The sequence below is a fragment of the Opisthorchis viverrini genome, assembly GCF_000715545.1.
Source record: "Opisthorchis viverrini unplaced genomic scaffold opera_v5_115, whole genome shotgun sequence".
Lineage (NCBI taxonomy): Eukaryota > Metazoa > Platyhelminthes > Trematoda > Opisthorchiida > Opisthorchiidae > Opisthorchis > Opisthorchis viverrini.
The window spans coordinates 1,195,528-1,212,025 of NW_008751773.1; the positions used below are offsets into that span (position 1 = coordinate 1,195,528).

Consider the following 16,498-nt stretch of genomic DNA (forward strand, 5'->3'; position numbering starts at 1 on the left):
CAAGTAGAGTCAATATCTTTCCGGAGTTCGACTTTGTTGTTCGTATTGTAACAAAGCGGCAAAGACAGCACGTTCCAGAAGGTCTGGGGGCGAGATGGCCGAAGTGGTTAGAGCGCGGATCACTAACCTGAAGGTCCGCGGTTCGAATCCGACCTCTGCCACTCGACTTCCCCTGTCTAGGCTTGGGCAACCTGGCAGTATCCCAGCCCTCGTGCTTCCTTCGGGTGGCATGGCAGCTAGGCACCGGAAGGGTGCTACAGCTGAACGCTTTTTTTTTGAACGCTTCCAGAAGGTCTACTTAAGAAACCTATTCGGTGTCCACACTGTTCCAAAACAGGCGGCAGTATGGAAGTTGGAAGGGTGACTAAGAAGATCATACATAATTTTTCATTGTGCCCATTTTTCATAGAACTAATTAGGACCGTATTTGTGGCATTGGTTCATGTGTATGTGCTACTTGTTCCTAATATGACATCTGGATTCGTTTCCTCAATATTCGATTTCAACCATCGACGTCTCCTTTACAGCTAGGCATTTCGGTTGCTCTCTTATTAAACTGTCTGTAATCTGGATGTATTTTGCAGGCAACTACTCATTCTATAAGATATAGCCACACACCGTAGGTTGTAATAGTTGCGAGACACTCCTTCCGTCTGCATCGCAGTGTTTCTTTTTACCTGTAATCGTGTAAAACAAAAGATCGTTCAGCTGTAGTACCCTTTCGGTTCCCAACTGCTATGCCACCGGGAGGAAGCACTAGGGCTTGTATACTGCCAGGTTGCCCAATCCTAGATAGAGGAAGTCGAATGACTGAGGTCGGGTTCGAACTACGAACCTTCCGGTCAGTAACTTCATACTTTACCCAGCGAGCCGTTTCGCCCTTGTATCAATGTAGTTTGTTCATCGTGTCACCTGATAGCGGTTCGTTAAGTCAGTGGCCAGTAAACTTGCCCGCTGTGGCAACTGCCATCAACCAAATGTGGTCGCTAGGCGAAATATCCCTGTGTTGTCCATTTGGTAGATCTGATCCAGTCACACAGTTCATGGAACTGAGGCATCAAAGCTATTCCCACTCTATCTGACGAAAACTCAAGATAGTTTGGTCATTGCTTGGCCGTCTCTGCCACTCTCCTTACCCGCTGTAGTAGCTCAACCTGGGTCACCCTCTGCATATGATTTATAGCTGACAACGAGTCCCCAGTGTTACTTTTTCAAAGAAGACGTTCACTTCGCAAACAACATAAGATAGTCATTTGGTCATCTGAACTGTACTTTTATACGGTGCACGTGCGAGTCCTATTCTCTGGATTTGAACCAGTTGTCTTGATACCATTCCACAGCGAGTGTGTGATTCCGTCATCACCATTCTCTTCTGCTTATCTTGTTATTCATACCAATTGGAATAGGGTGCGGAAAAGCTTGCACTGATTTGTCCTACGTGCTTCACTTCAGTCCTAGCAACATTGCGAATGATGACTTGTGCATTAACGTGTATCCTTGCGCAGTGGATATACACTCACTGCGCCGATCACTTGCACATTTTCTGCTCGATTTGGTTACAGGTGCCGCGTTCAGTTTTTATTCACATATACACGCACACAAACACACGATTCCTCTTTTTGACCATTGTTTTTCTACACGGTACATATTCGCGTCAACAGTCGATCGAATTTAGTTTCGCTTATCTTACCTATTGTATGTGCATGTGTCTACTATGCCCACTGGCCTATTCCGCACGTACTACTACGAATACCTCGGCATGTACGTATCACAAAACGTTTTTATTTGAACTGCGTCTGTATTCCTGCTTGCACATGCCGTGCAGTTGAAGTTCGGTGTTATCCCTCTGAATGCGTGTGAGGTTTATTGTTTTGTGTCTGCTTGGCCCCGCGACACGGTTCCACACTTGTTGGACCAGCTTTTTGTGAATTTACAGTTGATGGGAGGACTATCCAGGCCGCTATGATTCTAGCTTCTTCCCGACTCCAATCTTTGGTCAGTGGCCTGGTTTCAGGCCTCGTCGTTCTGTGTGTGTGCGCTTCTGTGCGCGACCCGGTTGTTCATTTGGCTTGTCCACCGGTAAAATCAAGTTAGCGGTTGTTGTGGAACTCGTTTGTGTATCGTTTACGTTATTTACAAGAGGAGCATAGCTTGTGTCTATATTTGAAAACTGTTTGTTCGTAAGCCTTTTTAATCGAATGTTATGATTGTCCTTTACCTTACTTCATGTGATGTTTATCGATCATCTGTATGCGTTGACGGTGAGAGTGTGAAGAGACTGGTTAAAATCCACTGGAAAACAACTACCAGTCCAGAACTAAAAACCGTTTGAATATGTTATTTAACGCAACTTTTTACTCCTTTTTAGCTATATGGCAGGCCTCAAATTAGAGGATCCCACGGTTGATGTGGGTGACGTCGAGAAGTACCGGTTGGCCTTCTTAATGCAATTTTTCGTCCAACATAAGCGACGGTTTCGATTTCCGCGCTTGCGTTTACAAGTGAGTGTCTCCCCTCAGGGCTGACTCAATTCTGTGATAAGTGGATAGTGACATAATCTCATTTGATGTTATTTTTACCCCAACTTATGGCCGAGGATGTTTTTTTTGCCGGAACGAACCGCCTACCTCAGAACTCAGTATTTCGTTGCTGTCGTTTGTTCCTTGTTATCTCCTTTCGCATCTGTGTTTTTCCACATTTGAGGAATACGTCCTGACACGTAATTGCCATCATCTGATACAAATCTGTCACCCACTTCATCTCACTAAGACGATGTGGCTGCTTAAACCTGTATTTTCCTGAGGAGAGATGGCCAAACGAATAGAAGCACATCCCAGTCTCTCCTGAGCACGTTTACGCAGAACTTCACAGAAACGCATCACCAAGTGGTGCCTGCTAAATATTTTCGGTGTATCCTCGTGGGCCGTCCCAATCGCTCTTCTGATTGAGCTTTCCCCTAATAATAGTGTCTTTAGTTGCCTTCTGTATTATGCAGACACTCTGTTTTCAGTTAATTCTTTGTTGTTCTCCTTCCAAATCGCCTCAATATTCTCATTTTCACTATCTTCACCCGAAAACGCAGTCATTTGGTCTTCTGGAAGAATTAGAGGAAGACACTATTTCCTCTCATAGTAAACGCCTTTACCCAGATTCTGTATCGTAGTCTCAGATCTTGGATACTGCATACTTGGTGGGTGAAAAGTATATGGTCGGCAGACGACCATGCAGTCAGAACGCAAGGTCATCGCCATTTGTTCCATAGACAATATCTTGCATCCTATGGTTACACGTTGTCTCAACATTTTTTTTAAATTGCTGTTCCGTTTCCATATTTCGTTACCTCTGTCCTATATTCCAAGGATCTGTATCAGCGTGTTGTAAAGGATACCGATGCAACTGCATTTTGCGATTTGGTTGCCCGTATCTTGCGATTCTTAAATCATGGAGACCCTGACGTTTCGATCGATACGGTCGATCAGGCCCTAGATCGCTTCACCGTGGACAAGCGAACGTCATATCGAATCAATGTGCAACGTTATCGGAACGGGAAACCAGTGCATCAACTTGGGGCAATGGCACGAGCTGCCCTGTTGGATAATTTGATAGAATCTGTGTACGACGAGCAACCGGACTTCAACTTCACATCCGGTTTTAACAGTTCGAATCCAGTGACTGGCTTGTCGAATGGTATACGGCCCACGAGCGGTTCGACTGTCTTAGATTCAGGAGATCCTGAAGGGAATTCTAGTCTCTTCAACGGCTCGGATTTGGCAACATCGGATGCTGGTGACTTCACTGAACCGGAAGATGTCAATGTTCTTATCAAGGCTGGTCAAGATGCACAAGGTTGCAGCTACTACTACATGGACGGTGAGTGGTTGTTCATTTCATCTCAATTTTATTACCCGTTTGTTCGTTTTACTTGTGAATTTTTTGGTACGTGATGCGCGCACCCATCGGCTCTCTCAAGCATGACCTAGTGAATCCTTCCTAATGATTTCTTATGTAATTAATGTTGGTAGTATGATGAGATTTGGGAATTTCAGTGGAGATTCCGTCTTGTAATTGGAGCCGAGCTATGCTGAAGAGTCGAGAAGCACTTGGCTGCTGTTTCATCTTTATTGGGAATCATCAGCAGTGCGCATATCACGAAACTCCAGGGAATCTCAAACCCGCGACCTCCCGGCTAGTAGTTTGAACTCAGCCGTTCGACCACGAGCGAATATAATTGGTGGAATTCACATTGCAAGAGTAATCACTAAGTTGGGATCAAAATATCAATTTGAAAGAAACATTCTCCATCCTGGTCGTACATTTTTCGAAAGTTCTACGGAGGTTTCTCTGTTCCGGTGCCATAGCACTGGAAAAACTTATATGCTCCAGCTTGTTAAAATAATCTGTGACGAGGGAGAAGAAACGATCGGATGTATCGTGCCAAAATAAGCAATCAGAATTTCGGTGTTATTTCTTATTTCTCTTATGGAAGGAAGATGTTCAGTTACACGTGCCATTAACGATGATAAAACCCGCTTACAAAACCGGTGCTGTGTGCCACGCTTATGCACTTGAACTTCACACACTGCTACCGGACGGAGTGGTGGCGGAAATCCGTCGCTGTCATCACTGAAGTCGTCTAGACACCATCAGAGCTTTTGGAAATGGCGTAGCTTTCCATTCATGGTGCGTGCATCTGGACCCACCAAAATGACTGCGCTGGGGTGAGAGGACAAGCGTTCAGTCGAGGTGACGCGAGCGTGCATCGGAAGCGATCACGTTTCCCCGGGAGACCGCTAAACGTGGCTCGTGGAACGTCAGAATGCCATTGGGTGAAGCTGATTACCAGGTCTGTCGTCCTTCAACAGAACTAAAATCGATTTCCACATCCTGAGCGAAATGCGGTAGGCTGACAAGATAACTTTAGAAAGGCTGGCTCCAGATATAAAATGCACTGGCTCAACTACTCTACAAGGAGAAACGGGATCATGGTGTCAATTCTGCTCTGTCCGACCGCGGAACCGCGTGGCACCAATCTACGTCTTGCTTCTCTGTACCTGAGGTCGACAGGCCGAATTTACGTGACTGATTATTACGTACGCTCCAACGCAATGCTCAGTGGGTGACCGCAAAGGCAACTTTAGTAAGTTTCGAAAACTGACAGGATTTTCCTGCTAGGAGTATTGGTGGCACTTGTCGCTCGAGGCACTTGTCTCAGGACTGTAGACGCCAACAGTGACAGACCTCTCAGACTGCGCCATCCACGTGCTTGCTATCAGTAACACGAAATTAGTCTCGGACAAAGACAGCACAGACGTGCCCATCCAGCGGCATTTGTCACCTCGAATATTTATTCTTTCTCATCTAAGTCCTTGGAGTCAGCACATGGCTGACTCTATAAGCTGACTGTGGAGGATACCACCAGCTTGCTAGAACAATGGTGATAGATAAATCACAATCGTCCAGGTGTAACATCCGTTCGGTGCCTAACTGCCATGCCACCCAAAGGAAGCACTAGGGCTGGAATACTTCCAAGTTGCTCAAGCCTAGTTAGAGGAAGTCGGAAGGCTGAGGGCGGTTTCGAAATACGGACCATCCGGTCGGTAAATTCGCGCTCTAATCACTGAGCCATTTGACCCCCTTAGAACGACGATGCTGGCGTAAAGTTCTATTGTCGGATTGATGGGCATTTTGGTGGAAGGACTTTACTCCACTCGACCAAGGTCTGCATTCCCATTTTTGCGGACGACTGTATTGTTCGCATGTGCACAGTATGAACTACAGTGCTTAACTGGGAAGCTGGGCTCTGAAAGCTGAACGATCGATAGTGGGCTGAAATCCATTGTTGTCAAGGTTAGTGTGAAGTTTGGCAGGTGTGGATAAATTGGAGGCTGCGAACGGAGACCAAGCTGCATGTGTATAAGAAGATGGTTCTATCTGTACGGCACTGAGACACTAACCATATGCTGGTGTAGCTTCTACTTGAGTAGCTTTCGAACGCACTGCCTGTGGGGGATACTTGGTATTCCCTGGGCTGAACGGGTGCAAATACAGCGATCCACCAACGGTGCTTTGTTCGTGATTAGAGGACACGATCGCACTCAATCGTCTGCGGTGACTGACATATGTTTGCCGAATGGATGGGAAAAGAAATAAATTCTATATGATCATGAAGAAGTGGACCCCTGATAGACAAACTCTTCGATGTCCGGATAATTTGGTATCTTCTGTGGATCGCGTGCAGTAGCAGGCTGCTTCGAGCCAGAGAACTGAATCGTGCAAGACGCAATAGTACAATCGGAGCTGTTGGACCTACATATCGGACAGGATGCATCCAGAGCCACTGATCGTGTTTATATTGACCACATGTAATCGGTCTGTCACCAATGGATCCATAATGACCAGTCAGCTAAACCCCGGCAAGTGAAGTGAGATTCCCAGTTCCTCTTAAGCTTTCTTGGATTACTGGATAGCTTAACCGGTGAACTCGGTGGAAGTAACTTTGGATGACTGTCGTCGTACAGACCAAGACCCACCAAACTTCCTTAGCGCACTCAGCACTTCGTTGTGCTAAACCCGTGATAGTTCTGGAATTTTCTTCCAACGTGGACGTAATCAAGTCGAATCATATATGACTCAAGAATGGCGTCCGGATGCACTCTAAATTTGACTTATTAATAATTCAGCCTGGTCCATCCAAAGCGGACGTCATTTGGTTGGTTCACTGGCTAGACCCTTTCCAGTAGGAAGACACTGTGGCCCAACGAATAATGCCTTGTTGATTGCTGGCATTGGTCTTGTTGTTTATTGCTCTCACTGTTTTCCACCACTGCTGTGTCCCGTGTTCCGTCTGGTCAGCAAAGTGACTCATTCACCTTTGGGCAGACTGGCTGTTAGTAACTTCGCCTCATGGGTTCCAAAGTTGCGCACCGGATTTTGTCCAGATTTTGTTCCTATTCTAACCCGCGCGGCATTCCGTGCTGGTGCTTGTTGTTTTCGCTGGACCAATCGCATGAGCGCAATACGTCTGTCGCTGCCTTGGCGGCGTCCCTCTTCCCATGTGGAGGGTGGTGATGATGACAACGAGGAAATAGTTTCATGTGCTTAGGTTGCTGTCGCTATTGTTGATGCCTTACGAGCTCGAGATCCAATTGGAGACAGCTGTTCACTTGTGCTTTTCAAGTTTGTGTGTGCGTGTGTGTTTAGAGCTTTGACGGTGGCCTAGCTGTCTGGCTGTTCGTCATCTGAGAAACAACTGGTCGTTCAACCTGTAGATCAAACATCCTTTGGGATCATCTTTCCAGTCTCCTTATTTCATGTTTGGATCGACCACTATTATTCCGAATCACAATCGCACTCCCCAGGTAGATTCTCCTTCTGGGCCGAGTATGCTCTATTCCGACTGGCTATATGGATTTTTGGGATTGTTCCTTTTCATGTCTGACTGTCACAAACTCCTCGAGGCTGACAAATTTTACACTCTGTAGGCTAATTGATTTCGATATTTCGTATTGCCGCACACACTGGTTGTTGACGTGGTCCGAAATTTTTTGTGAACAGACTTTTTGTTTTTGCTTCCAAACTGTCTTAGACTTGCGGCTGTATCGTGAACGACCACAAAGTGGCATATCTTCGCACTGGGATGTGGCTGTTGGTCCTACTGGTGCTCAATGGCAGGCGTTTATTTTATCTCTAAGCCGGAATGAAAAGGAGTACGACCTGTACTGTTTTCTCAAACAAGATCTTTTCGAACTAGTCAAGCATAGTCTAGATAGCTACGAACTTCACTCCACTAACAGTGAATTGGATTCCAACTTTTTGCGTGCCAAAGAAGCGAGTGAACTGGCAGAACTGCGCCGACGGAAGGGTTTGGTTACATCCAGGCTCGGTGGTGATGGTGTGGATGGCGCTAAATTGACATTAACCACCGCATCCAATCTGGCCACAAACGGGCCAAAAAGCGCCTCACCTGCTTTCTCTGGTGGTCATGGTGCTTGCGGCATTGGAAACTCAAGCAACAACTCCTCGGGAGCACCACTCACGCCAAGTTCCGCACGCACCCCAACGTCCGCCCCACCCGCAACTGCTTCAGGATATTGTTTACCCTCGTTGGGCCCGGCGGATCTATCTGATTTACTTCCAACATCGAAGACCGATCACATGCGTAAGTCCCGTTCTAACTTACTACCAACTCTCTTCATCTCACTGGAGTATCTGTTCCTTTTCTATGATTTACCTTGACTCAGCCATCGTGTTGCAGCTGGTGCATATGAGACCGTATCAGCTGACAGTGCTAAAAACTTACCAAACTTGCATTCTGATGTTTGGTCACGTGAGCCTGCATTGTTATGGGTATCTTGTATCCTGTATTGGCTTGTACTGAGTCCACCTTGTAGTTGAAGTATGGTCTCATGAAAAGTGACAGTGTATTAAGAGATATTTGTTATTCAACGCAGCTGCTCGTAGTCCCATGCCATTTCGTGGCCGTAGCTTGCTGTGCTTGGCACGTGTCATACTCTCACGTGACTCTGCTGCGTATTTTTCGAAAACTCGTGAGGTTTGTTTGCCTGAATTGACTTAGTTTCTGATATATTAGGTGCTATGTTTTCTCTCTGCTCATCCCCGACATTCGTGACCTTCGATTGTTTCTCTCTTTCAGCTGCAGGTTTGATGTGCGCAATACCATTAGTTTGACACAACTTGGACTTAATACATTTGAATTGTTATTGTTGAATGCGCAAAACTGTAGGATTGTCACAGAACATGCCTAGAACTGACAAAAAGTTAAGGCGATATTGTAGGTATGGTATTTTCCCATGAGTAATACGAATGAACGGATTCTTTTTAAACAGTGAGTTTCAAGGTCATGCGTACCCTAACTGATTCCTTGATTCGAACTAATCGGCAACTCATTGAACCAGTCTAAGTCTGGCAAGTGGTTCTTGGGTTTCGGCCAAAGCCACTAGTGATGTGGCAATGCGTGACAGATTGCGACTTGATTGAGTGGATTGATGACAGCAGTCCTTGCTTCCATCGTCAATCTATCAGTATATTTTTTGATAAAACCAAAGGAAATTCGAAGGGAGATGCCCAGCAAAGCAAAGAAACGACTAATAAAGACTGAATCTGATCATATAATGCATAGAACTTAAAAAAGGTGCTCTCAATCTCAGTATACGTGTTGGGTAGGTTGAGAAAACTACTTCAAACTGATTCGCATTTAAAATGCGTGCAATTGATGAAGGCACCTTGTTTGAACACAACACGATGGCAGCACGTGGGGGGAAATGGTGTTAAGCAATGAGAAAAACTTAATCCGGACGATACAAATGGTTTAGTGTGCTACCGGCATAAAGTTATGGCAGAACTAAGAGTTTTGAGTGGATTAATTACCAAAGCAATTCTTTGGTGGGTTGAAGAGAAATCATTTTTTTAAAAAAAAGAAGCGCGCGACCATGTTGACCGAGCAACAGACGGTTTATTCCTCCTCTGCGACTGGATGGCTAGTTACTTGCAATTCCGGTGAGGAACTGTTTTTGATGTTATTGCGAATCCGTGCACAACGTCCGTTTCCTGTACTCGATTGGTCTCTGGTGAGAAATTAAGGAATCGTGACCGGATAATTGTATGAAGCTAATCAAAAAGATGAGAACTTTACCGTGGATTTGATAGGTCTGTCGAAATGATATGTTTCAGCAATTATTCTTTATTCTTTATTCTTTTCACTTCATTATTCTTAGGTCTTTTATTCTTTTCGTTATTTGTTGAAGTAGTCAGTTCTACACTCAACTGACATGTTCCGGCCTGTTCTGTGACATATCTACGGGTTTGCGCGTTTAGTTGTAGGTGTTTTGCGGGGCTTGTAGAGTTCCGGTTCACATCACTCTCGTTTGAACAGTATAGGTCTGTGAAATGATATGTTTCAGCAATTATTCTTTATTCTTTATTCTTTTCACTTCATTATTCTTAGGTCTTTTATTCTTTTCGTTATTTGTTGAAGTAGTCAGTTCTACACTCAACTGACATGTTCCGGCCTGTTCTGTGACATATCTACGGGTTTGCGCGTTTAGTTGTAGGTGTTTTGCGGGGCTTGTAGAGTTCCGGTTCACATCACTCTCGTTTGAACAGTCGCCCTCCTGTCCTGTCGCAATTGTTCTGTGAAGTGTACACCAAAGTTTACTCTATAGCTGTCTGGGTTCGGATAGACTTCAAGTTTAAAGGTAGAGATATATGTAGTGTAGTTGTTCTGAGCACTACACTTGAATGATTCCATTTGTTTTTGGAGGTGACTAAACAGCTTGAATCAATAAAGTATGACATCGTTTGTCAGGTTGTCCATTTTTTTCAGTGTATGGACAGAAGGCTTGAAGGGTGTCTCCTGTTGTCGTACTGCCTTAATGTGTTGATTCCTTGCCTATTCGTGTGCTATACCGCCACATTTACTTCACCCTCCAAAAAGACCGTTGGTGACTTGAGTAATCATTCCTGTCAGTCAAACAATAGTCGTGATGAATCTGGTTTGCTTCGGTTACTTGTGTTAACCATCGTTCAGCTGTAGCACCCTTCGGTGCCTAGTTGCCATGCTACCGGAAGGAAGCACGAGGACTGGGATACTACCAGGTTGCCTGAGCCTAGACAGAGAAAGTTAAAAGGTAGAGGTCGGGTTCGAATCACGGACCTTCCACTCAGGAAATTCGCGCTCTAACCACTTGAACCATCTTGCCCCTGTGTTAACCATATTGACCCTTGGACTCCCCCGTTTCTATTTGTTGTTTATTCCACCCAAATAAGTTTGGATCATGATGTGCTTACACTGCTCCACTGCTGTGCTTGATCTACCTACAGAGTCATCCCAATGTACTAATCGTTCTCAATCGATATGTGACGTACCACCGAAAATTAGCAGTGCGGATGTAAGCGATTCCTCAGCCTCCCACAAAGGTCCTGAATTGTGCGTCACTCAATCGAATGGTTTGCATGCAGAAACCACCTCTTGCCCTGCTGTCAAAAGTGAATCATCAGAACAATTGGCCGGTACACCAAGGCATGCGGATACTTGGTCTTGTCCAGTCGAAGCAGATATCACAACATCGGGGATCCCCGCCACTTTTAACGATTTACCGCCTACAAATGATACATCCTGGTCATCACCGAACCACTGCGGTGGAAAACCGTTAACCGGACCGCGACAGCCTTCCCAAGCTGGTAGGATTATGAAACATCTTCGTATGCTTTTCATTTTTGTCGACATTCAACACACAGAATCCTTAGTCACACAAGCTTGATTGCATGCAAGAGACTGAGTTTTTTCCAAATCCCGATGCATGTCACGCACTGATAGGCGGTTCTTTCGCCGGCAACAGTGCAGTCAGCTTCGATCGGAAAGTGCAATTCTCAGGGCTGGAGCCTGTCTCCAACCTGGTCAAACAGAGCTACACTCGCTTGGTCGCTCACGAGACCAAGAATTAGTTTCAGCGTGGGTGGTCTAATGCGAATCGTCGTAGACCTTAATCTGTTTGATGAACTCATGGAAGACAGCTGTACGGTCGTCTTGACCACCAGCCTTCTAACGAAGCATTGTATATGATTCCAGGTTTTTCCCATTCTCTTAGCATTTGATATTTTTGGGTACCGCGATCTCAGAGCACTGTGTATCCAGCAGCAGTATTCTCCAGAACATACTGAACTGTTTGCTTCTCTGGGGCATCGTCATCGAGAGGTATTCTTCTCCGTGACGGACCCATTTAGCCCTTTTCGGGCTTTTTGTTTTTGAGGAGTTTCCACGCCATTACTACTACTCCCGCTAACACCAATGGGTTGATACCCTGTCTGATTGTTTCAATATACCAGTGCCCAACACCGAGTCCAGAGTGTATTGCACAGCAAAGGCAAGTATTCTTGCTCTCGTACTCAGCGTGCCCTCCAAACCCTTAGCGGACTACCTCACTGATTATTTAGTGGAAGTTTTGAGCTAGCTGTAGATTTTCCATGTACTGTTAGGTTACACTGCTTTAGTATACCGTCCTAAATGTCAGTGTTTTCGCGATACCGAAGACAATAGCTCTCGAGCAACTGCTTTTCTTCGCCTTTACCCGATAACACTGATGGCTTCCGACTCCTTCCTGTCATATTCTTGATCACATTCGTTTTAGAGGTCGAGGCATGACGAGTGCGATAAAGAGGCAGATTACGTTTTAAGATCTTTAGTCTTCAGTTTGCATAAGAACATGGAAGTAATCACATCTGGCCAGTCTGTATGCTTATGTATCTACATGACCCATAAATGTCACGGATTCCAACTACTTACAAGGAATCATCTATACAAAGACCTTTCCCTGAAATAATTTGATCAACGTAGCTTATCTCGTCACCATAGTCATGAACTGTAATACAGGCGGTCAATTTGGATAGAAACTGGCACCTTGAAACTCGTTAAAATCGGCTGTGTGCCATATCTTTGAGTGCGTTCAGCCAAGCTTAGGAGGAGTGACGCCAACCTCATCTGAAATGGAAGGTCGCACCGACGGTACGGGAACACGAGAACACATCCGTCATTCTCTTTTACGAGGTTGTATTTTGACCGTCTCTAGGCTATGGCCACTCCACACTAGGCGAGGAAAGCAGCGTTCTCGTTAGACGATAATTCGGTGTTTATCTTTGAAATGTACTACCCGTAAGGTTGCTGAAATCCGTCGACAGCCCACGACCGGTTTCGTCCTTTTTGGGGCTCATCAGTTAGGCGTAGTCCCCGGGTTTCCGTCAACCTTGTGTTCTACTTGAAAACAAATTGCACGAAATTAGCGAATATGCACTCATTTGCAAACTAGTTTGGTTTTTCCAGAGACTCATCTGGAACCCAGCTTGAAAACATCACAAGCGAGAGATTCAGCTGGGTTCCAGGTGAGTCTCTCGGAAAACCAAATTAGCTTGCAAATGAGTGTGTATTCGATAATTCGGTGTGTCTAACACATGGTCAAGCCATAGCAGCCTTCCATGCCAAGTGAATTCCTCAAGCGAAGTGCTTACTGGATTGCTAAATACCTGTTTCCTGATCACACGAATAAGTTTGTTCCAATATATTCCAGTCATAGCTGTGAGAAAATGACAGCAAAAGACTACCGACCGGAAAAATCAAATCTAACAGCCGCATAACAACGTGTACCGTAGTCTTATGCCGCTGACATACAAGGAGGACAAATTGACAGAATTCTTCTGTCGAGGTACCACCAGACCTGATGCAGCGTCCGAGATCCTCGGATCGTTACGCAATCTCCGGCCCTCTTCTCCATTAGTAAATCCGTTAGTTAAGACTGTTCTGCAGCGTGACTTCCAAATTCGTACGCCTTAGTGAGCAAACTGCTCATTTCGCTGAAACATAGTTTTTAGGAGTTGTTTTTATCTGATCAACTGCTCTTAATAGAATAACGAAATGGATATTTCTCTAATATTTTCTACTCCTTTCTCCCTTGCTTTCGACTGTGTGCTAGGATACCTTTTCCCCATTCCTATGGTAGTAAAGTAATGTCTACTGATGGCATATTGCCGTCGATAGTGATGATGGTTATAACGGAAATTGACATTTATTTTTAGGCCGAACGGAAAAATGCTGCTCTTGTACTGAAGTAACTATTCGGTTGTTGTACACTTCGGGCTGGCGGTGTCCAGCCATCAGTTTTTTATTCCTAAACTGATGCTTACTAGCCATACAGAGAGTTCTCAGACAGTTTAGCATTCTTCATGATTTTCTTGTTCCCTAGTCAAAATAACTCAATCTAACTTGATTGGTTTCCCCTTTTGCTTGTTTTTTCTACCCCTGTCCTTAGGTTCAGATGCACGGATCAACACCTCCGCCAAAAATGTTTTCATAGCTCCTTCGAATGACTCATGTAATCTACCGGCTTCACCAGGTCCCGCTTCTATCAACACAAACCCAATACAGACGCAACCGTGCCTATCTGTTTCCGCAACTTCACAACCTATTGCTACCAAACAGCAGTTATATCCGGTTGACCAGTCCCCGAACAAAGACGGCCAGCCAATACCCGAGTGTAACAACGGACGAGCCATTTCCGGCCCTCTGCGACCTGTGCCCGGTGACCCTGTGGACGCTCTAGGTCTTGGGGACCGCCAGGTGCCACCAGGATCCAAACCCCCAATGGGCCCGGCCACCGCACTCGTCCCTCCCATGGTTGGTATGCCCGATGGTGGCCCAGCTCTGACTCAGGAACAGTGGGAAAACCGCAAAAGCAAGATTGCACAGTTGGAAAAAATACACTCTACCCTCAGCAAAAGCAAGAGTGCTTCAACACCCGGTGCCGTTGCGGCAGCTGCAGGTGTTGTACTTCAACAACAACAACAACAACAGCAGCAGCAGCGCCTGCCTCACAATGGTCCTGCGATGCCAACTGAGTTTGCTCAAATTCCTCCGTCAATAGCGCATCAGTCAACCGGTAAGCCAACACTCGGCAAGCCTGTGTGCGTAGTCCCGAGAGGGAGGCATAGACCATTCGTCGTTTTATCAGTTAGTTCGTTTTTTTTTGTTCATAGTTTTTGTTGTCCACTAGTAGAGACAAGATACCCATGTAGCGTCGCGTTACATTATCATCATCATCGACAGCATAACATCAGTGTTCAACACCGATGCTTCGCTGCCACACAACCATAGTTTAATCGAAAGCCTTATTGTGAAGAAAAGAATAAAGGTGGTCGGGGGAGTGACTTACTGCTGGCTTACTACAACCAATCCGAGGTGTCTACACATCCAAACACTCATTCAGGCAATTTGGATAGAAACTGACAACAAGATCGCCGCTGACATCGGTTGGCAGCCATATCTTGCAGCGTCTCCAACCAGGCGCAGTGAGGATCACGCGGTCCCCATCCTGGAAGGCGAGTAGCACCAACAGCACCCGAACGTTTCGTGATTTCTTTCATACTCCTCTGCCAGGTTAAGGTTTGGCTACCTCTCTGCTTCCGCGTTACGACTACACATGAGTGGATGTATCTGACCACTGGTGTCAGTACGACTGTTTTCGGTGAGGTGTACATTGATTCCTTTGATTATTGTCATCGATCAGCTTCCGGGAGAATAGCTTCGTCTCTAGGCGGGCACCAGTATCAATGTTTTCCGTTGTACGAGAAGTTAAAAGCACCTCGCGCTTTGGCCGCTCCGTTCCTGGTTTTGAAGTAGACCGTTGCGATACTTACGTTGCCTTTAGAAGACATCCCGAGACGGAATTGGCTCGTTGCTCCATGCCGCTTTTGACGGTACTGAGCAGCATGTTCAGTTATATCCTCCGAGGCAACGTTTTTCTCGTGATTTCAGCGTCATTTTTGTTAGAAACCATTGCAAATGCCTTCGTTCAAGGAGTTAAGCCAGACGTTGGAGACGGCGACAGCGTTTTCGGATCTCATCATTCGATTTCTTTCTTAGATAACCAATTCTCACTGTACGTCGGAGGAACCAATGGTCAAATACTTCCATCTTTCGGATATCTTCCTCTCGTTGACGCCATGTTTCGCCGCAATAAATCAGGACCAGACAGATGGCTGAGTTGAAGATCCGGATTAAACTAGTGTGTTCGCTTCCGCAGGACAGACTAAGCCAAATGGAGGCTTGTCGGCACTCGACGAGTCGTCGAATTTCTTCTTTAGCCTGTCCGTTGGGTACCATGGTGAGATTAAGTCGGCAACTTGGGTTAGTTCACCGCTTCTGTTGAGAGGCTGGGCGGACACGTCCATTATGTGCAACCCATTAGGCTGCAAGAAACATGCAGCGAAGTAGGTTATCAGTAACACCAGCTTGGCCGTTTGATCCAGAAAGTAATCTCGTTCGCCTAATTCCACAGAGGTGATTTATGTTCTCACCTTTGTTGGCTTAGCTGGCTCCCTCAGAAAGACAACCAACGGACCGTTAACCAGGCTATATCGTCTAACACCCTCTTTCGTCCTTTCAGTCTGGAGAAAGCACTTCTAGATGGCAGTAAATTGGACCTTCTCAGCGGAGGTTACATGCTGACAGGTAATATGAGAGCGTTTCAGAAGACTTCCAGTCCCGACCATACTGAGGCATTAAAGGCACTAGCTCAACAGTCATCGAACGTCATTTCGCTGGTATTTGTCATTGGTTTGTTATATTCAAGTGGATTTCACGCTGTACATTGACTTGTCAATGCGTTGGGAACGAAACTATTTAGAAAGTTGGTTTTTCTAGTTCATAAGACACCTACACAGAGCCACCAGAAGTGAGCAAATCACGGATCCATTCGCAGAGGTCCGTTCCGCCTGCGAACTGTGCGGAAGTGTACAAGCCACACCATTCCACTGTATGATCACGCAAAGTTGCGTACGTACACGCCATTGGTGGACAGTGAAACAATGTCTGTATAGTGTTATCACCCACCTTAAGTTCTTTGAACAACTTTCACGGAGTATTAGGACATTGGCCAGGATATGATGTGCCGGTTGATGGAAAGCTTGTTGAACAAAGGCCACCACTTTAGAT

At 45.7% G+C, this 16,498-nt stretch overlaps 2 protein-coding genes across 2 annotated transcripts in view; one reads left to right on the top strand and one right to left on the bottom strand.

The window, feature by feature from the left end:
* Positions 1-2,372: 2,372 nt before the first annotated feature.
* Positions 2,373-16,498, top strand: part of T265_05928 (hypothetical protein) — a gene marked incomplete at both ends in the record, with an annotated part of 29,121 nt that continues 14,995 nt past the window's right edge. The window contains 5 exons of the mRNA XM_009171063.1: positions 2,373-2,501; positions 3,360-3,870; positions 7,586-8,158; positions 10,840-11,220; positions 13,818-14,444. Coding sequence (XP_009169327.1) covers positions 2,373-2,501; positions 3,360-3,870; positions 7,586-8,158; positions 10,840-11,220; positions 13,818-14,444 — 2,221 coding nt within the window. The remainder of the gene's footprint in view (positions 2,502-3,359; positions 3,871-7,585; positions 8,159-10,839; positions 11,221-13,817; positions 14,445-16,498) is intronic.
* On the bottom strand, positions 5,700-14,755 carry T265_05926 (hypothetical protein; the record flags this gene model as incomplete). The annotated part of the gene is made up of 4 exons (XM_009171061.1): positions 5,700-5,903; positions 10,556-10,625; positions 14,592-14,672; positions 14,718-14,755. The coding sequence occupies 4 exons, from the start codon at positions 14,753-14,755 to the stop codon at positions 5,700-5,702; spliced, it is 393 nt and encodes a 130-aa protein (XP_009169325.1).